Raw genomic sequence first — 22,690 nt, forward strand, 5'->3', positions numbered from 1 at the left:
TCAGGAGACCACTTAAAATGAAGTGGGCAATTAACACCTCTGCAGTTGTAGGACAAAGGAGGGTTAGTAGGTTACAAATTGTGAAAAGTGGAAAATGGAATAACCTCTCAGTTCTCATCCTCAAAGGAAACCTGCACAACACCTTCAAAAGCCAAGCCTGGAAACTTAAATTCATAACTCTGCTAGACACTAAAAATCATGGACTTAGAGATGCTGGTTTTATGGCTCATTACAACAATTTGTAACCTACTAGCCCTCCTTTGTCCTATGACTGCAGAATTGTTAAAATGAAGGGGGCAATTAGGGGGTCTCCTGTGACATTGTTAAACATAAGAGGTTAACACATCTGTCCCAGCTTGTATTTAGCTGTGACACTGAATACTTTTTCCACAGTTGAAGAACAGCTCTGTGAAGCTTGAAATTTCTCTTCCACCAATAGAAGTTGGTCCAATAAAATATATTACCTCATCTACCTTGTCTCTATTATTTTTATGTGGCATTTAGAAATAGAAAATGAAATATTACAATTCCAAGAATAGAAAATGAAATATTATAATTCCATGAATAGAAAATACATTTTTAACGTGTTGCATCAAATTGACACTTCTAAGGATTACATATTTACTTCACTAAATTCATACTAGAGAGGGGCTGCACTGGTTTTAAAGATCTAGGAATCTTCAAACTGTCCTGCGAGTGGATCAAATACAGGGACTACCTAACCTACTTTCCAAATTGCTATGAGGCGCCTTTGCTGCAAAAGCAGTTTTTCTGGAGAAGATGTCACAATGTTATTGTAGTCAGTACTGATACTTTCAACTAGGGTTGCTTGTATATAGATAACTTTTCTTTTAAAGGCAATTGTGTTCTCCAAAATATAAATGCACTTACAAAACATATAAACACCTTCCTAAAACAGTGACATGAAGAACCCTTTTTAAAAGAAGATGCACTTGTCTCTCTCTTTTCTTGCAAGAAGTAAAAACTGATTTTAATGGAATGAGAGTAAGGTTAAAATAGCTGATCTAAATGGTGCTTTTCCAATTGGAAAAATACATAGTCATTCTTCATTTTGGGTGACATCCAAGAGAAGAATATTTCGTACAGTGAAAACGGGCAGCCAGACAAGTAAGCACTTTGTGAGGGTATTTGGACATATACGGTAGATAAATAATAAGAACTAAGCTTCATAATTCTCCCTTTCTTCCCTTCCCCCCCCCCCCATTCATTTGTTAACATGTCTCATTATTTCCTTTTAAAATGAATAAACTTATACATACAGAGAAGCAATCATTGCCTTTCACAAGATATGCCTCTTGGTTTTTTTTGTTTTTTTTTTTGCTTCAGTTTTGACTAAAAAGATTAATGGTGATTAGATATCTAACACAATTAATATTAAGAACAAAGAGGAAGGAACACAAGCCAAAATAGGGAAAGAACACATTAAAGAATATTTAGATAAGTTAGATGTATTCAAGTCAGTGGGCCTTCATGAAATTCATCTTAGGATACTTAAAAAAACTAGCTGAAGCAATCTTGGAACTGTTAGCAATTATCTTCCAGAATTCATGGAGGACAGGTGAGGTTCTAGAGGACTGGAGAAGGGCAAACATAGTACCTCTTTTTAAAAAGGGAAACAAAGAGGACCCGGGAATTATAGCCCAACTTTGATACCTAGAAAAATACTTGAACAAATTATTAAAGTTTGTAATCACCTAGAGGGCAATAGGGTTATAAGGAACATGAATTTGTCAAAAACAAATCATGCCAAACCAACCTAATTTCCCCTTTGACAGGGTTACTGGCTTGTGAATAGGGAGGAAGCAGTAGATGTGATATATCTAGATTTTAGTAAGGCTTTTGACACAGTCCCATATGATATTCTCATAAACTAACCAGGGAAATCTGGTCTAGATGAAATTACTATAAGGTAGGTGCACAACTGGATGAAAGATCCTGCTCAAAGAGTAGTTATCAATGGCTTCCTATCAAACTGGGAGGGTGTATTTAATGGAGTTGCACAGGGGTCAGTCCTGGGTTCAGTAACAGTCAATATTTTCATTAATAACTTGAATAATGGAATGGAGAATATGCTTATAAAATATGTAGATGGCATCAAACCAGGAAGGGTTGCAAGCACTTTGGAGGACATCATTCTATTTCAAAATGACCTGGAAAAATTAGAGAATTGGTCTGAAATCAACATGATGAAATTCAATAAAGATAAGTGCAAAGTACTATACTTAGTGAGGAGAAATCAGAAGCATGACTACAAAATGGGGAATAACTGACTAGGTGGTAGAACTGCAGAAAAGGATCTGGGGGTTAGAGTGGATCACAAATTGAATATGAGTCAATAATGTATTGCAGTTATGAAAAATATATCATTCATATATTAACAGGAGAATTGTACATAAGACACGGGAGATAGTTGTCCCTCTCTGCTCATCACTGGTGAGGCCTCAGCGGCAGTATTGTGTCCAGTTCTGGGTGCCACAGATTAAGAAAGAAGTGGATAAATTAGAGAGAGTTCAGAGGAGAGCAACAAAAATGACAAAAGGTTCAGAAAACCGGAAGCATGAGGAAGGTTAAAAAAAAATTGGGCAAGTTTAGTCGTCAGAAAAGAGGACTGAGGGGAGGACCTGATAACAGTCTTCAGCTATGTTAAGGACTTTTATGCAAAGGATGGTGATCAATTGTTCTCCATGTCCTCTGAAGGTAGGACAACAAGTAATGGGCTTAATCTGCAGCAAGAGAGATTTAGGCTAGCTATTAGGAAAAGCTTTATAACTAAGGCCTGGTCTACACTGGGGGTGGGGGGATCGATCTAAGATATGCAACTTCAGCTACAAGAATAGCGTAGCTGAAGTTGACGTGCCTTAGATCGACTTAGAATCACTTACTTCACATCCTCGCAGCGCGGGATTGATGGCTGCCGCTCCCCCGTCGACTTCGCTTCTGCCTCTCGCCCTGTTGGAGTTCTGGAGTTGACTGCAGGACGATCGGGGATCGATTTGTCGCGTCTACACTAGACACGATAAATCGATCCCTGACAGATCGATCACTACCCGCCAATCCGCCGGTCAGTGTAGACATGGCCTAATGATAGTTAAGTACTGAGCTCTGTGTTTCTATGATTCAATGACTGATCCATTTTTAAAAGTTTGGAAGTTGCAAGTCAGTGACTAACATCATTGCAGATGTAGAAAGATGTAATTTTCAAAGCAGAGCTACAAACTGATGTTGCAGAGCTGTCAAATGATTTTTTGAAATGGAAATAGATTCCTGCTCCTCACCACAGGGATCTTTGTGTCACTGAGTTACTTTCTGGCTATCTCCCTCTTAATAATGCTCTCACGTTTTGCAAGCAAGGTAACAAGTTTGACTCTGCTGACATTTGCCTAGTGAAGTTGACTGCCTAGACTTCCATCTACATTAGCTGGCAAAGCAGAATCCTAGCATTTTCGCCTCATAGATATAGACAAGGCTGAGATTAGACATGAACGTACTGATTTAGATGCACAATACTTCCTAATATTTCACATATCTCTTACACCATGTCAAACCTTTCTTGAATTTTGGGACTGATTTAGGTAAATTCCGCTTACACACCATTTATCTTCTGTAAGTTTTGACAGAGGTGTTTGCCAGCCTGTCTGCTCTCCCCTATTTCCGCTGTGTACTCTGGTGTTCCCCGCATAGTAGATCTCCAGAGTACACAGTGTATTTTGAAACCCCTGAGCTTATGTGCTTTGGAACTTCTAGGTCATATTGTGCACTCTGGGTTGTTAAACTAATCTTAAGTGGAAGCCCTAGAACAAGTGTCAAGGTTCCTTCCCCACTCTGAACTCTACGGTACAGGTGTGGGGACCTGCATGAAAGACCCCCGAAGCTTATTTTTACCAGTTTAGGTTAAAAACTTCCCCAAGGTACAAACTTTGGCTTGTCCTTGAACTGTATGCTGCCACCACCAAGCGTGTTAAACAAAGAACAGGGAAAGAGCCCACTTGGAGACGTCTTCCCCAAAAATGTCCCCCCAAGCCCTACACCCCCTTTCCTGGGGAAGTCTTGATAAAAATCCTCACCAATTTATACAGGTGAACACAGACCCAAACCCTTGGATCTTAAGAACAAGGAAAAAGCAATCAGGTTCTTAAAAGAAGAATTTTAATTAAAGAAAAGGTTAAAGAATCACCTCTGTAAAATCAGGATGGTAAATACCTTACAGGATAATCAGATTAAAAAGATAGAGAATCCCTCTAGGCAATCCTTAAGTTATAAAAAGACACAAAAACCAGAATATACATTCTATTCAGCACAACTTATCGGCCATTTAAACAAAACAGAATCTAATGCATATCTAACTAGATTGCTTACTAACCCTTTACAGGAGTGCTGACCTGCATTCCTGCGCGGGTCCCGGCAAAAGACAACACAGACAGAGAGAGAACCCTTTGTTCCCCCCCCCCCTTCCCAATTTGAAAGTATCTTGTCTCCTCATTGGTCATTTTGGTCAGGTGCCAGCGAGGTTGTCTTAGCTTCTTAACCCTTTACAGGTGAAAGGGTTCTGCCTCTGGCCAGGAGGGATTTCATAGCACTGTTTACAGACAGGTGGTTACCCTGCCCTTTATATTTATGACAACAAGTATTCATTCAAACCAGGCAGCAGCAGGACACGGCAGAAAAATGGGTGGACTTTGCATTCAGGCAGCTGCAGCTAATCTTACTGGGATGGTACTCAAACTTCCTATCTAAAATTACTGTGGAGTCTCACTCCTGAAAATTCTGTTAGTGTAAGGGAGGGCCCCATAATTTTTTTTCTCACAAAAATCCTGACTGAGGGCCACAAAGTTGTCCTGAAGAGTGCTGCTGTTGGAGGTGGGAATGTCTCTCCACAGTAAAGATGCAGGACAGAGAAGGAAGAACCCCTTTAGGTACCTCAGCAGATTTGTAAATTGGGTTAATAAGCAGATAAGTATCTTAATATCTTGGTAGGAAGGATGGTCCTATGGTTAAGGCACTGTACTAGGACTCAGGAGATGTGAGTCAAAATTCTTAGCTCTGCTATACCTTTCCTGGGTGACCTTGGGCAAATTACTTAGCCTCTGTATGCCTCAGTTTCCCATTTGTAAAATTAGATGGGAAACTGAAAATATTTTTTCTGCAACTCTTTGTTTTGTCTATTAGACTGAAAGATCTTTGGAGCTGGGATTTTCTCTTTTTGTGTGTACGGTGCCTACCACAATAGGTTCCCAATCACAGTTGGGGTTTCTAAGTGCTTATGTAATACAAATAAATAATAATATTGAATAGTGGGTAGAGCACTGAACTGGAAGTTGGGAGACATGGATTATATTCCGGCACTCTCATAGACCTGCTGAGACACCTTGGACATTTTACTTCACTTCCTCATGCCTCAATTTCCCTATCTGTCAAATGGAGATAATGATACTTCCTCCCCTTTGTAAGATGTTTTGAGATCTATGGCACCACTATATAAGAGCTTAATATCTGACATCATCCTGGTATTGCGATTGGCTGACACAATCCATTTCACTGTGTAATTTTAAATAACAAAGATACTGTGATTTGTAAATGACACTTTGGGCATATAGCTGGGGTCATTTGTTTTCAGTATCAGCAGAGACTAAGGCCATTGTGCTCAGAATGGCCAAGGACATGGAGATTCTCTCATGGGCACTATTTAGAAGTCAGTGTTCTTCGCCTTTAATGATAAAGTAATAGGATGTTTACAGGCAGGAAATGCATTATTCTGGTCTTGTAGATAATGTGGAGAGAGAAGCGTAAGGCCTTTAATGTGCAATGTAATACAAATGTCTAGCACACTGTGGATGCTAGAGCAAACAAAAATAATACATAATAATAAGTACACATTGCTTTGCAATCTTAACGTTTCCATTTCTTTGACTTTTGTGAATACAAATTCTTATTGTTGATGTTGAAATAGCATACGTTTTTGCAGTTAATGTTTGCATTTGCAAGAAATCCTCAGTGTGCTACATCTCAGCTGTGCTGCACTGAGGATTTCCTCCTGCTCTGAGGGTTAGTGCTTGAACACAGAATGAGGATTAGACAATGAAGAGCTCCTGTCTCTGCCAAAACTTGTTGGCATGCACCTTCCAATCAGAAAGCACAGTTCAACTGTCACATTTTTGTTGAATGATACTCTCCATATAAGGATTGTGTATTTATTTCACAATGTTAAATAACTGTAATTACCTTGGGGTCCAATCCTGATCTCAGTTGACTCCTATGAATTCAAAGGGAGCAAGTTTGGGTTCTTTTGCAGAACCAGGACTCAGAAACTCCACACTGAGCTAGCCCATCATGTGAGGATAAATACGTTAAAGATTATGAAGTGCTTTGATATCTACTGATGTTAGGCAGTATTTAAGAGCTAAGTATTATTCTGTGTAAGTTAATAAACAAAACAAAATGCTCAGTACTAAATGTTCACTGCACTAGGCAGAACCCAAAACTGTTTCCATTTCTGAACTCCATGCAAAGTAGTCACCTCAGTAGTAAATCTGATTGATTATATTAGAGGGCCAGATTTTCAGCTGATGTAAATTGGGGTAGCTCCCCTGAAATCATATTTCAATTGGACATCAGTGAAAATACCACTATTTTCACCACCTGGACCTTGAGGTGCGATAGGATCTTCATAGTTAAGGATGAATCTCATGTTCCAGAATAATGCAGGATTCACACTGTTAAGGAGTGAAGCATTTAAAGGGTTAAATTAATCACACTAATGTACTCTGACTGAAGAGTTCGTGCCAGTTGATGCTGGCCTAAGCAATGGGAGAATCTTAGGACGGAAACAGTGCAGTGATGCTTAATTGCAATGGCAGCTACAATATCTCTTATGAGATAAGAAAGGGGACATTGTAGGCCAATAAGGGAACAGGTCTTGCATAGAAGGGGACAAATTCTCACTCTTTAAAGAAACAGTTTAAAAGTGTATTAAAGAGAGTAAAATCCAATACTCTGTGAAAGTAGTATCTAAACTTTCTTTTAAAAGTCTGAAGATATGTCACATGAAAAACTGTGTAACAGATTTTGGACTTGTCTATGGGTGTGGACTGTGGGGCTGTGAATTGTAAAGTGCACCAAAGAGTTGCACTATAAGTGCCCCATATGGATGTTGCTGGTGCAAACTGGTACTTGGTTGCTGTTAACATAGTCCCCTTTCAGACAGGACTATGCTAATGTGAGCTAGGTACCATATCCACATGGGGTAGTTAGAATGGAACTCTCTGGTGTGCTCTGCAGTTCACACCTCCATAGTCTGCACTGTGGGACCGTGTAGACCTTGCCTGAATGAAAGAGGAAATCCTTAAAATAAACTATGTTGGTAAAGTTTTGTCCATGTATTTCTCTGGAAAAACAGCTTAAGAGATACTGATAAATGACTGTTCTTCTTCAAGTGTTTGTTCACATCGATTCCAATCAGGTGTGCATGCGCCACGTGCATGGTCATCGGAAACCTTTTCCCTTAGCACCTCCTGTCGGGTCAGCTGGGGAGCACCCTGGAGTGGCGCCTTCATGGCGCTCAATATATGACCCTGCTGACCCGGCCCCCCTTCAGTTCCTTCTTACCGTCCGTGGCAGCCATTGGAACAGTGACTCGCTTGCTTTGCAAGTGTTCCCCTAGTGTAGTTACCTAGTCTAATTCTTCTTCTTGTTTTCTTGTTTTGTAGTTGTTAGTAGTTAGTATAGTTATAGTTGTTAGTATAGGTTTTTCTGAGCGAGATATTTCCAGGTCCCCACACCTGGTGGGTTGTGCAAGTTATTTGCTGGTGGGCCGCAGCAAATAACTCGTGGCCCGTGGACCATGTGTTTGAGACCCCGACTGCCACAGCACCTGAGTGACTGTCAACAAGGGGCACTAGTACAGTGAGGAACAGCTATGTCATTCTTGACCATGAGGGGATACCAAGTGGTGAGAGAACTCTGTAACAAGAAACATGAATTATAAAGTGGTTTTAAAATGTGAATTAAAATGATACACTCCTAATATTCTGCAGTTTTGGAATTTAATTGCCCGATGCTTATTCCTTCAATTTAATCCTGACTGAGTTCAAGAACTAGTGCAAACACTAAAAAGAATGTCCGTAACCCTGCGATAATACTCAGATAATACTCAGATAATAACATGTGGATCCTGTTCCATTCTTAATCTTATTGGGTGATGGGAATTTTAAAGAACACTATAAATTATTCTTCTGTATGAAACTTCTTTTCACCAGTGTATTTTGGGACTGTTCAGGGCCCCAGTGGCCTAAAGGATAAGGCACTGGCTTCCTAAACCAGAGATTGTGAGTTCAAGTCCCATCTGGGGTGAAAAATTACTTTCTTTGGGGGAGGGATAGCTCAGTGGTTTGAGCATTGGCCTGCTAAACCCAGGATTGTGAGTTCAATCTCTGAGGGGGCCATTTAGGGATCTGAGGTCCCTTCCAACCCTGATATTCTATGAATGTTGCGAACATGTACAGTCAGCTAAATCTTTAGAATTCCTTTAAGGATACAAGGACTTTTTTTAAAGTCCTTAATGTATATTGTGTAAGATTAGTACTCTCCTGAACTTCTTAAATGACAATCTGTTTTTAATAAAGCCCATGTAGCCAGGCTAATTAGAGCAGGTAATAAATCTTCTAGCTGGTTGATTAGTCTTTAGAAAACGTTTGAGAGTCTACATTGATCAGAGAAGTGAGGTTGTAAAACCATATGGATATAGAGACATATCAACTGTTTAGCAGTATTGTCCTAGATAAAGAAAAAATATGCTTTTCTGAAGAGTAAATAGTAATCCTTTTTTATTTTTCTGGTAGTTGTTTAAAAAAACGAATTTATTACTAAAGATGGGCTTAGACAAAATCCCTGACTCAACACATCCTAATCCTTGGAATGTTTGAAATCTGTGTCAGGTTAAAATTTTGCTACTGGTCCCATCCTTACAATGGTCAGACCTAAATCCTTAATCTCAACACCATGGAACATTTCGGCATTTGAAATCCAGTCCTGGTTGTGCATTTGAACCCATCTCTGTACTACAATTCTGTACTGGTTGTCTAATACAATGCAGACTAGTCTAATCTAAGTTTTTATCATTCCTGTGGTATCTTTGCTTTATAACAAATTGCACATACAATCTAAATGTCTGCCAAAAAGTTCAGTCTTGGATGCTGAAAGATAGGTATATATAACACTATATTTAAGGATCTGATTGAAAGCCCATTAAAGTCAATGTTGTATTCTTTCCATTGATTTCAATGGGCTTTGGATCAGGGCCTTAGGGCTAGATTTTTTAAAGTTATTTAGGTGCCTAAAGAAGCAGATAGGTGCCTAGTGGGAATTATAGAAGTGCCTGAGTAGATTAGGTGTCTGCATTCCATTGATTTCAATGGATTTAGGCACCTAATCCACTTAGACTTCTAGTGGGATTTTCAAAAGAAGCTACCTGCATCTTTAGGCACCGACAGACCCTTGCAAATCTGGCCCTTGGTACCTAAAAAATAAATGACCTAATTTTCCCCCAAAATAAATTAACAGGAGTAAGTAAAAAGTGAACAGCATAAGTAGGACTGCTTTAGCCAGCGCGCAAATTATAGTGCAAATGCAGCTCTAAATTACACTGGAGACGATATTGGTTGAAGAATGGGGAAGGTGTAAAGGTGGTTTAAAGCCACATTGGTCTGAAAATGAGTTTGCTACAGAGCAGGACTGAATTAGGGTTGCCAGGTGTCCGGTTTTTGAAAAGGGACCCTGGGGTTCCAGTTGGCATTGCTGACCGGGCCATTAAAAGTCCGGTTGGCAGCGCAGTGGGGGCCTGGAGCTAAGGCAGGCTCCCTGCCTGCCCTGGTTCCACGCAGCTCCCAGAAGCAGCCATGAGGTCCCTGTGGATCCATGGCACATGGGCAGTCAAGGAGGTTCTGCGTGCTGCCCCCACCCTGAGTGCCGGCTCTGGAGCTCCCATTGGCTGGGAACTGCGACCAATGGGAGCTGCAGAGATAGTGCCTGCAAGAGCGAGGGCCCTGCACAGAGCCTCCCTGGCCACCCATTAGCTTAGGGGCTGCAGGGACCTGATGGCTACTTCCTGGGAGCCACAGTAAACACCATTGGGACCCTGCACCCCAACCCCCGCCCCCGCCCGGAGTCCCCTCCCACGCACAAACTCCCTTCCAGAGCCTGCACCTCACAGCTCTCCAACACCCCAGCCCTGAGCCCGCGCCTGCACCCCAAGCCCCTCATCCCCAGAGCTCACATCCCCAGCCTGCAGCCCCCTCTTGCACCCCAAACCCCTCATCGCCGTGTCCCCCCCCCCCGAGTCCACACCCCCAGCCCAAAGCCCTCACTCCCCTCCCGCACCCCAACCCCCTGCCCCAGCCCGGTGAAAGTGAGTGAGGGTGGGGTAGAGTGAGCGACAGACAGAGGGTGGATGGAGCGAGTGGGGGGCGGGCTCTCGGAGAAGGGGCGGGGCGGGGGTGTGTGAGGCGGGGTGTTTTGTTTTATGCGATTAGAAAGTTGGCAACCCTAGACTGAATCCAGGGTTTTTAAATTAGCAAATTAGCAACGTCCTTAAACTTCTTGCTCTAGTGCTGGCTAAACAATATAAAAAGATTTCTATTGGTTAAATAATAACATGTTGCATAACAAGTTGTACTCTGAAGTTCACCTTGTGCTTTATGAAACGAGTATTTGTGGCATATAGAATTTTGGTTACATTTTCTATTGTGTTGCTGTGCTGCTGGCTTAACAAATTTCACTTTTCAGCAACATATATGCCGCCCCAAGCAGGTTCATAAATGGCAATTTGAATTAAAGCATGAGACCCATTTCTTTCTTTTATTTACGTCCATACACCTGCATAAACTTCAGTAACGTTGGATGGGTATAAATGACAGCAGACCTCGGTCATCATTTTCCATTATATTTCACAGTATTTACAGTGTACATTTGCATCGTACTTTGAAAATGTTCTGCTGTGTTGAGCAGCGTAGATGCAGGCTTCAGATTTAGAGAAGGGTGGGGTTTGGGCTCCTTTTAAGAACTAACATTGCTTCAGAAACATACTCCGTGGAACACGCGTTTAAAGAAACAAATAATTAGGTCTTTGAGTATATTCAGGGTAATCATTTATAGACACCAATGCTGTAAACATACTTGTGCATAGCTTTAAGTACATGCATTAGTGTTTGCAGGATTGGAGGCTGACTGCAGTTTACGAGAAGCAATGGTGAAGAACCAATAGTGAGCAACGGAAAAAATAGACAAAACTGTATACATGCAAAATTAAATTGATAAATAATTTGTTACACAAACTTGTGCCGTAATCCCAAGAATGAATACTTTTCTTTTTTCCTAGGATTCAGAATTTCCCATAGATACTCAAGTGAACCCTTTTCTTTCTCGTGCCAAGGAATGCACCCGACCATTGAAATCTGGAGTATACAGGCTGAGCAGCACTTTAAAAGTCCATGATCTAGCAGTCAGCTGGTAGGAACCTTAACAATTTTTTCAGTTTATCATTGTATATCATTGAGTTTTATCTTTCAAAAGGTCATAGAGAACAATTTGCTGAAAGTGGTGAAGGAACTGTTCTTGTTAAACTTCTGAAACAATTGTCAAAAGCACTGTGCAGGCCAAGTGGACTATGCAGAGTCCTTGCTAAGAGACCTAACCCTCGTCTATAAAATGTACAGAGCAGTTGCTCTGAGATTCCCATGCAACATATTTACTGCCATACTCTGATCTCTATTACTCTGGTGTAAATCTAGAATAAATTCATTGAATCCAATGACTTCCTCTAGATAGACGCTTTTAGTAGTTGATGTAACTGAGAACAGAATCTGGCCATTAGAAAATATTAAATTCTGGTGTCTGTGTCCTAGTCCATTTTGTCATAGTGGATTTTCAAACCAGCTGAAAAGCATATGTGATGGACCAACATTCTCAATATATCCATTAAAGATAGCTGGAAGTTTGGCATACAGAATCTGTATGGTAGTTGAGTCTGACAGTATGTACCTCTAATGTTAACAGCCATTCTTTATAGACATTTAAAGAGTGTGTAAATTGGTCTTCATGAGAAATAAAACTAACAGAACTGGATTGCCAAGGAATAATAGATCAGTATGGTGGTAATGCTCATCAGAGTTTGCATCATCTTTTTTTGCTCCATTCTTCATCTACTCTTGAGGAAAGACCTGTAATTTGGACCAAATTTGTAGTGATTTTGTGAGTTTTGTGTAAATGAGCAAGGATAAATGTGCTAAAATTCATGTCCACTTGTGAGCTAAGCTATGTTTTTAATCTAAGGGCCAGGTCCTCAGCTGGTGTAAGTTGACAAAGCTGGTAGCACTGTTCTGCAAAAAGCACTCTGGCTGGGGTGTTGTGGATGGACTCCTAAAGTCACATGCTTTTACCACCATAACAGGACTTTAAAGGAAGTGTTGGGGGAAGCTGAATGTTCTCCATTGTGGACAAAAATGGTTTCCTTTTGGTTGGCAGGTTTGTATTTAATAATATTTTATAATGACAATCTTTTATGTGAAGATGATTGTAAACTCAGGTTCTAGTAGGCTGAATGATAAAAAATGAATGTTTTTGCAGTTGTTTGCAGCCCATTTCCTTGGGTCAAAGTATTAAGTTTTAAATTTGCACACTTAAAGTGCTTTGGGCTGAGGAAGAGTAAATGTGAAAGTCATCTTTAAAAATAGGTTACAGCTAGCAGCAAAGTTCAGAAATTTCTGACAAATTATCTAGGTGTGTTTCTTTGTAAATACATGTTTGAAACCCACCCAGATGCATTTCTTTTGCTATTTATAGATCTTTTGGAACAGTTTTGTACTGTGTACATTGCAGCCATATTACAGGTTCAAGGCTACTAAAGTTATCAGCCTAAAGACACATTGTCTTTCCTCATTTAATTTCACAAAGTTCTTGTTAAATCCATGGAGTTTTCTCCAAAGTACATTTTTTCTTAGATCTTGTATTTTTAGTAATGTGGTTTCTCAAATGTCAGTTGAAGGTCTTCCCAAAAATCAGTGTTTGAAAAATTGGGGAAACACCCAATATATTTTTATGAGGATCTGTCATATACGCAATATACAACAAGTAGAGCTGGTTACAATGTTGCTAACAAAAGGAGGTTTGTATTGGTCAAAATTGTTATCTGCGGTTCTTTCAACCCAAAACTCTTGGTAACTTTACGCTGTGCATGGTGGTGTCAGGAAATAAATCAAGGGGGACATGGCCGTCTGACCAATAGATGGCTGGCACAAACAGGACAACACAAAAATGCTGTCACTTAAAGCTATACTTTACTTAGTCTCAAGCACTTACTCATGTCCGCAACAGGTTAGTAAAACACCCCCAACCCTCAATAATTACCAAAGTTGGGTGTGCCTCTCAAGTCTTCCGATGGCCAATCTTCCATCTGCCAGTGGGGACCCCAAGATGTGTCCACAGGGAGAATCCCCGAAGAGTCCAACTACCCCAAACTTTCTTCCCTTATTTATTCATTAGTATTACAATAACACGTCACTCAAAGAAAACTTGTTAAGCAAGCAATTTCAAAGGTCAAGCAAGAGGTTTCCTTTTGATCATCAATGAGCCAGATGTGTTTTTTCAGAGTTTGCATGCCTTGAGGCTCTGACAGACACATCCCTGAGGGCATATATAGACAAGCTTCCTGTTTTCCTAAAATGCCTATCTCAGCAATTTCAACAGAGATCTCATCAGGAAGGACACCGGGGTCAAGCTGCCCTTTCTGTGGCACCCAAACCCCCTCCCCTCCTGACTCGGTTATGCTAAGGTTGCTACGTAGGCCCTCTTATGGCCTGCTAGCTTGCCTACTTTTAGGAATAAGCAGTAGTGATTCAGGCACTGTACTGGTCTGCCAAGAGCTCCCTGTACAAAAATGTTCTTGTTTGTGAAACTGGAAACAGTTTTTCAAAAATCTGAGTATGTTTCATGAAAATCCATGAAAATCTTATTTGGTTTTATTAGAATGACTGCTAAACCATTTTGACAAATTTTCACAGTAGTTCTTTAAATTTCTGCCTGGCTTTCGATGGACTTGGTTTAGTCATATGAGTGATTTGCTGAATCTACCCCATAGGGTAGGTCATCAATCACTTGATGATTACCTGTTCTGTTAATTCCCTTTGAAGCACGTGACATTGGCCACTGTCGGAAGATGGGATACTGGGTTAGATGGACCTTTGGTCTGACCCAATAAGACCGTTCTTATGTTCTTATATTCTTAAGTTCTAATGTCAACATTTTGACTTATTTTCTCTGGTACAGCTGCATACTGCATGGGGTCTCTGATCCAGTGAGGGAAGATAACTGGGTGTGACTGTGTCTCATTTCTTTCTGCAGTCTGCGTAGGGGAGTTACTAATATTCCTTGCCCAGAAGTGTACAGCCAGGATTTTAGGAGGACACTGATCCTACCTCATGCCCCTCTGTGCACACTAGAAGGGAAAGTGATCCATTCGCAAAAGCATTTAGAAGGTGTATTGCCCAATATTATTTAAAACATACATTTGTTTGTTGTAGCAGGCTAGTCTTCCCCTCAAAGGCCAGCCAATTCTGTTCAGAAGCAGAGCCACTTCAAAAATTGGTGTTTGGACCTTGTAGAGGGGATTATCAGGTCCTGCTAGAAAGGGATGAGGTGACTGACTGATGAGCATCTGATTCCTATGGAGGCTGGAAGGGTGGGTAGTGGGATTTACAGGAAACTGGTTGACTCCTGTGGTAGGCCAGGGGGCAGGGAAGCTCTGAGAAGGGAGCCTCTGAGTCAGGGGGAAAGTAGCTGTTGGGCTTATTTTGAAGTGTTTTATTTTGGGGGTTACTAAAGATGGTCAGTGCAACCAGTAAATGGTACCCTGAAGAAAGGGCCTGAACAAACTCTGGGCTTAGTATTAATACCTCCTGGGTTGGGGAGACACCCAAACACCCTAACTGTAGCTACATACACTCTTTAAAAAACATATATTCCTGTTTGCATGGAAGTGGGTGCTTCTACATCCTTTTAGCCCTACATTATACTCTGTAGTGTAAAGAACAGATTTAAACAGCTATGCCTACCACTGTTGCCATATGACTTTAGAGATAATAAAGGAAAGCAAATATAAACGATTTAGTGAGATTATCAAGGTTTTCCTGATGGGATCAGTCAAAGATATGTTTTCCTCCAAGGATTAACTCATCATTATATTTAATTATACTAGGTTTCCCCATTTGTTATGAGTGGCTTCCAGAGAAGATATTTTTAAAATCTCCTTGAAAATTCAGACCTGTTGACTTGCTGCAGACAGTATTTTAACATCCCCTCATTCTAAAATTACACATTGAGGCTCCAATCCTGCATTGAGATCTGCAAAGGCTCAGTGGTCTGCTGTGCTTTATACTTGTCTAGTTTTGAAGAATTAAAAGGTCAATGCTATAGTTTGGTTCATCATCCAATTTACAGGTGGTTTTCTTATTTTAAATGGAATCTACTTCAGACTGCTTGAGTGTTTAGGATGTGAAGACAGCGTTGCTCATTGTCAGTTATAAGCCTCTTCCTTTAAGAGCCAAGCATTTTAGCTTCTAGGTAAAGGTAAATGCTGTTTACAAAACCTCTGTGGAGCAGTGATGACACCTTCTGGGTATATAGGGAAACCCAGACTTCTAACATGGATTTTTCAGGGTCTTTATCACCTAACATGCTATTACTGTTTACAGAGTTCAAAACTGAGTAAATGGTATTTGAGCAACTACAAATTAGATAATCCAATCAGTATAATGATTAAGCAAGTTCCACACTTAAATAAGTACCTTAGAAGTACCTAAGGGTCATCCATTTGCTGTAAACTTAAAATGGTATTGAACTTAAACTTTCCCTTCAGACATTCTTTCGGGGCTTCCACTGAAGGCCCTGGGCATTGTTCTCGTGAATGAGAGAGGATAATTTAGCTAACACTTTGCAGAATTGTACATCCCATGGCACCAGACAACCATTTGATATATGAGCCATCTACCTGACAGTCAGTCTCTTTAATATACAGAAACTCATTTTTAAAGTTCCCAAATCTTGTGCTTTTTTACAGCTGTTTGAGAAATGAGTTAGGATTCTGTCAGATAATTAAGGACTGTCACCTAAGTAGAAACAGTGTGTGTACATTATATTCATAAAGTATTATCTAATCTGCAAAACCCCTCTCGGCCCCAGAAAATTTCTTTGATGCAATATGACTTGTTGAATCTTTACTGAAAAATATGTGTAACAACTACAAAAGGGCCTCATGGTCTTCATCATGGGAACAACTGGATTAGGGGAATGGAAACTTCGTGAATGCTAATTTACTTACTTTCCTCCTAATTCTTCTTTTGGGGGAATGCAGTTTCCTTCCAGCCCCAGTGGAAGTGGCAGTGGGTCCAGTCACAGAACCAGTGAGTCACCACTCTTATCTACTCTTCCTGGTGAAGGATGTGTGGGGTCTTTCCCTTGCATGAAGCAAAGGAAAGTGCTGACCCTCAGGTCACATCTAGAGCTGACTGGGAATTTTTTGACATGGGTTGTGGGGCTTTTTGGTTGGAAAATAATGGTATGTCAAAACTGAAAAGGTTCATGGAAATTCATTGGTTTTGACAAAACTTTCATTGGAATGTTTCTCTGGTCCAGGATGGAATTTCTTCTCAAAACTAGAGTGATCCCAGAATAACCAAAAGCTCAGTAATTAGGGCACTCATCTGGGATGCGGGAGACCTGGTTTCTCTCTGCTCTGCCTGATTTTGGAGCAAGAGCTTGAATATGGGTCTCCCATATCCAAGCTGAGTATTGTAACTACCAGGCTGTGGAGTCAGCCTCTCACACTCTGGCTGACTGAATATTTAATTATTTATATAAAGTGGAACAGCTCCAACAGGAGAGATTAACTTTATAACCTGATGGTTCAGGCGCTTGCCTGTTATGTGGGAGACCAGTTTCGAGTCCCTGCTCTGCCTGAATCAAAAGCTTCTTTTCCCATATGCCCGGCGAGGGCCTGCCCTAACCACTGGACAACTGTAGGGTGGGTCTGTGGGTCTCTGTTTTTCCACCAAAAAAAAAAAAGAAAGAAAGAAAGAAAGAAAGAAAGAAAGACAGAAAAGTCTCATTTGCATTTCACATCAGAACACAAACAAATTTCAATATCTCAATTTTTTTGAAAATCGAATACAGGTTTTCCAGCTAGCCTTAGTCCTGACCAAAGAAAGAGACTGTTTTGACTCTAATGTTCTCTCCTTACAATATATCAGGGGCATATAATGCCTGCAGTGTGAGAATTTTAAAGCTTACTTTATTGCCTTTGCAAACAAATCTTAAGTGAAGTAAAATAGAAATATTTTTGCTTTGCATAACAAGCCAGCTCCACATAACATTACACTGATGATGCAATTTTCTGTAGTCTACTTCTGAAGAGTCTTGGTAAGGTTTAATACACTTTCATGCCTGTGCCAGCTGCATTGTATTTCTTGCCTTTGGAGACTCATAAACACTTTTTTTTTGGCCTAGGATTTAACATCTTGATACAGAGATGGCTGGAGTATATACAAATATTAGCTCATGTATGCCTTCGCACTCACATGTGCACACATATGTTCAAACTTTTAGCAAGAGTGTTTTGATACTTGACTGTCTATTCAGCATTGTTCTATTTTATCTTCACTACTACCTTCAGACTCTTAAGTGCCTTTGTGGTGAGATTATAGTGAGAAAAACCTATTTCAAAAAGTAGTACATGTTTTTCCACAATGAGTAAATGTCAAAGTTGGATGCTGTAGAAAGTAATCGTTGTATCCTGGGGTCCAAGACAACAATATGAGATATATATTTTTTAACCTGCTTACAGATTAGACAGTCCTCCAACTCACTAAGTCTTTCTGCATCTAGCAGCATGAAAGGGATTTAAAAATTTCATTGTGAGATTTAGACTCAAGCCTGATCCTTATAATTGTATGAATAGATCAATATTTTAGTTTTAGGAGACATTTCAAATGTGTGTCCCTGCCTACAGTGATTTAGGAACATAAAATCTTATTGTACTCTCCTGTGGTAAGAGGTAGCAGACAAAGGGCTCAAGACGCAGTTCGCCTCATGGAATTTCCTTCCCACGCTCCCTTCAGAGGAGAGAAGTTTGGGGGAAATGGAAGAGTCAGAGATGGTGGCCTCCCAGCCCCCTAGATCCTTACACATCTTCAGGAGAAATAATTTGCAGCTGCACAGATGTCCACTTGGCTCTCTAGGTTCTCTCTCCCATCGGTAGCACAAGTATTTTTTAGGAGTCATGCCACCATATGCGGACGGTGCCTTTACCCTACTCCCTCTGTGAGCAGACTGCATGGAGAAAAGGTTAACACTAGCAGCACTAACTGCTGCCGAATTTTAAGGTGGAAATGCTACTCTTTAAAGTAAGTACTCCCACTCTCTACCCCTCATATCCTGGCCAGCATCTCCTAACCTCCTAAAGTCCCACCACCTTCTGCTTATTTGGGGTGTCTTCTAGGGCAGGAGAAGTTTGCTGCATTGACTCAGCTTCCCCACTTTGATGGGTTCAGGGGCTCCCCAATCTTTAATCCTTTTTAAAGTTTACTCTTGTAATGGCATGGCTGAAATAGAGCCCTCTTATGGACCTTCTTGGCTGGACCTTAGAGCCCCTTTGTGGACCTTGACATGGCTGCAGATCTCTATGGGAAGAGAGGCATGCAAGAAAGTCTCTGTCCCCTATGTCCACTGGGGCTCTCCTATCGTCTTAATCTCTTCAGGGGTCAGGAGGGACTTAGGATCTAGCTCCAAAATGTTCTCCAGCAAAAAGTAATGTCAATTCACTATGGGGTCATCCCAACTCTCCTCAACTGTTTTAGTTGAGCATTGCTCTCTCTTTGCATTTTCAATCTTTTTTCATACAAAGTTTTGTGCTTGGTATTCAGTGGTGCATGCAGAGGTTCACCCCCTATCGTTCAGAAATAACTTTTTTTTATATGATGATCACTTTAATGTCAGCTGAACAAAAATAGACAGTTTAAATTGAGGATTCATTCCCCGCCCCTGGAAATGAATCTCAAATGCTATCTTTAGAAATATGAAAGAAAAGTCTAATACAACTTGTGAGGCAAGTTTTGGAGAAAATGCTACTGTTTCCAGATTTGAAAGGCAGAGCATAATAAAATCTGTTATATAGTATCTTCTTGAGCTACGGTCCTGCATTTTGAATAGTTTCTTCTATTCCAAAAACAAAACTTGATTCAAATGGGAAAATAGAGAAGAAATATTTAAATTCTGCCTTGATCTTACCCTTTTCACAGTCACTCTATTTTAAATCATCTATGAAACCATTTTGAGGAGTTAATGCAGGGAAAGGCTGATCAGTCTTTGTGCTTTCAGTAAGTTTTTTTTGTTTTTTCACCCTATTAATTTTGTGCTCTTATCTATCCTGTTCAGTTACTTTTTTAATGGTTAAAATAATTTAAAGTGTCAGTTTTTGCAATTTAAGAAATGCAATGACCATGCCTTTATAAATGCCGTTTATTCCCCATCTGGGCTGTCATTTTTTTTTTTCTGCCCTTGATGAAGAACTGTCAAATGTGATTTTCTTTAAAGAAGTGGAATTTTCATTCTCCTACCACCAACATTTTAAAAAACTCAGAAACCCCAAGCATAATAGAAGATTGATTTATCCCTTATATCTTTCTGAAGAAGGTCACTGGGCCAGAAGGAGATAGTGAGAATGACTCTCTAGCCTGGTAGTTAGGGAGCTTGTCTGGGTAGTGGGAGACCCAAGTTCATGTTTCTGCTCCAGTTACTATTTAATTATTTATACACAGTGGAACAACTTCCACAGGAGAGACTGAGAGAGACCCAGTATATCCTCTGGGGTGAGACTAGGGCACTGTCCTCCAATGTGGGAGACTCAGTCCCTTCTCTATATCAGGCTGAGGGGGGACTGAACCAGTCTTCCCCATGTGGCAGATGACTGCCCTAACAGTTAGACTGAAGCTTAAAAGGGAGACAGCAACACCATCACCTCCTCCAGCTGTTTTGTGAATGGTGCCTCACTCCTGAAAGAATTTCCTTCCCACCCTCCAAAATCCCCACATTTTTATGTGGGCTTTCTCTTTGCCAAAAAACAAAAAATATCACCCAGCTCTACCTATGACAACTGCTTACATGGAAAAGTAATATTAGGAAAGTGCCAGATATATTTTAGCTGTCATTTTAATAAGGAGAAAGAGCTAGCAATCCATGCATCATCCACAAGTGTTATGTGGATCACGACTTGTGAACCTCTGCTCTAGAAGGTTTCTGGTTATCATAGGCCTGTAAGACTTGGAATACCTACTCTTCATGCCTGTGTAGACAACTTCTGACACTAGTGATTTCCCTCTAGGTGACATGATGAAGACCTCTAAGTTGACTGGTTGAATCGAGGTCAGTAGTGATTGCAAGTCACTTCTTTCATTCTATATATCAAATGAGGGGTAGGTCTCGTTGTTGTTGTTGTTCTGGTGTGCTTGCTTTCAGAAGCACCTTCTTGTGTTCTGCCCTGTTATGTGGTATGGCACAACCAATGTCTGAACATCACTCAGCGAAGTCCCAGATTGAACAGCAATGGAATAGTTTCACTGTATCTGTTTAACGCTATCCATTTAATTAGACATGCACAAAGTGGAATTTATATCCAAGAGGATTTGCTTTGATTTCAGTTGCCATCATTTAAACTTGGCAGCAAATTTCTGGATGTTGAGATTCATAAGAAAATGAGATATTTCTTCGGAAAGAGCAAAGAGAGAACAGTGATGATTAAATGTATATCTGAGTCAGCATACATACAGCTTGCCAATAATGAAGGAAGGTTGTACTTTGGGGAAGTTTAAAATATTCTTGAATGAAATTTCATCAGAACCCAGGAATTTTCTATATATGATATAGTAAAACTAGAGAAAAGGGGAAACTAAAGAGGACACTAAATTAAAATAAATAAATCATACTTAAGATAAATAAGTGGCTTACATAATAGACAGGTTTCAGAGTAGCAGCCGTGTTAGTCTGTATCCGCAAAAAGAACAGGAGTACTTGTGGCACCTTAGAGACTAACAAATTTATTAGAGCATAAGCTTTCATGAGCTACAGCTCACTTCATCGGATGCATAGATTGGAACATATAGTAAGATATATATACATACAGATAAGTTGGAAGTTACCGTACAAACTGTGAGCGGCTAATTAGTTAAGATGAGCTATTATCAGCAGGGGAAAAAAAACTTTTGTAGTGATAATCAAGATGGCCCATTTAAACATTTGACAAGAAGGTGTGAGGATACTTAACATGAGAAATAGATTCTACATGTGAAATGACCCAGCCACTCCCAGTCTCTATTCAAACCCAAGTTAATGGTATCTAATTTGCATATTAATTCAAGCTCAGCAGTTTCTCCTTGGAGTCTGTTTTTGAAGCTTTTCTGTTGCAAAATTGCCACCCTTAGATCTTTTACTGAGCGGCCAGAGAGGTTGAAGTGTGCTTCTACCAGTTTTTGAATGTTATGATTCCTGATGTCAGATTTGTGTCCCTTTATTCTTTTGCGTAGAGACTGTCCGGTTTGGCCAATGTACATGGCAGAGGGGCATTGCTGGCACATGATGGCATATATCACATTGGTAGATGTGCAGGTGAACGAGCCCCTGATGGCATGGCTAATGTGATTAGGTCCTATGATGGTGTCACTTGAATAAATATGTGGACAGAGTTGGCATCGGGCTTTGTTGCAAGGATAGGTTCCTGCGTTAGTGTTTTTGTTGTGTGGTGTGTGGTTGCTGGAGAGTATTTGCTTCAGGTTGGGGGATTGTCTGTAAGCAAGGACTGGTCTGTCTCCCAAGATCTGTGAGAGTGAGGGATCATTTTTCAGGATAGGTTGTAAATCTTTGATGATGCGCTGGAGAGGTTTTAGTTGGGGGCTGAAGGTGACAGCTGGTGGCGTTCTGTTATTTCCTTTGTTGGACCTGTCCTGTAGTAGGTGACTTCTGGGTACTCTTCTGGCTCTGTCAATCTGTTTTTTCACATCAGCAGGTGGGTATTGTAGTTTTAAGAATGCTTGATAGAGATCTTGTAGGTGTTTGTCTCTGTCTGAGGGGTTGGAGCAAATGCGGTGGTATCTTAGAGCTTGGCTTCAAAAACAGACTCCAAGGAGAAACTGCTGAACTTGAATTAATATGCAAAGTAGATACCATTAACTTGGGTTTGAATAGAGACTGGGAGTGGCTGGGTCATTACACATATTGAATCTATTTCCTTAAGTATCCTCACACCTTCTTGTCAACTGTCTAAATGGGCCATCTTGATTATCACTACAAACGTTTTTTTTTTCTCCTGCTGATAATAGCTCATCTTAACTAATTAGCCTCTCACAGTTTGTATGGTAACTTCCAACTTATATCTATCTATCTATCTATCTATCTATCTATCTATCTATCTATCTATCTATCTATCTATCTATCTATCTATCTATCTATCTATCTATCTATCTATCTATCTCTTACTATATGTTCCATTCTATGCATCCGATGAAGTGAGCTGTAGCTCACGAAAGCTTATGCTCAAATAAATTGGTTAGTCTCTAAGGTGCCACAAGTACTCTTGTTC

At 40.3% G+C, this 22,690-nt stretch overlaps 1 protein-coding gene across 3 annotated transcripts in view; it reads left to right on the forward strand.

Moving 5' to 3' along the window:
- Positions 1 to 22,690, forward strand: part of SPAG16 (sperm associated antigen 16) — a 722,869-nt gene that overhangs the window by 102,502 nt on the left and 597,677 nt on the right. For all 3 annotated transcript variants that reach the window (XM_073306724.2, XM_073306725.2, XM_073306726.2), the window contains one exon: positions 11,390 to 11,520. In XM_073306724.2, coding sequence (XP_073162825.1) covers positions 11,390 to 11,520 — 131 coding nt within the window. The remainder of the gene's footprint in view (positions 1 to 11,389; positions 11,521 to 22,690) is intronic.

Source organism: Lepidochelys kempii, chromosome 11, assembly GCF_965140285.1.
Source record: "Lepidochelys kempii isolate rLepKem1 chromosome 11, rLepKem1.hap1, whole genome shotgun sequence".
Lineage (NCBI taxonomy): Eukaryota > Metazoa > Chordata > Testudines > Cheloniidae > Lepidochelys > Lepidochelys kempii.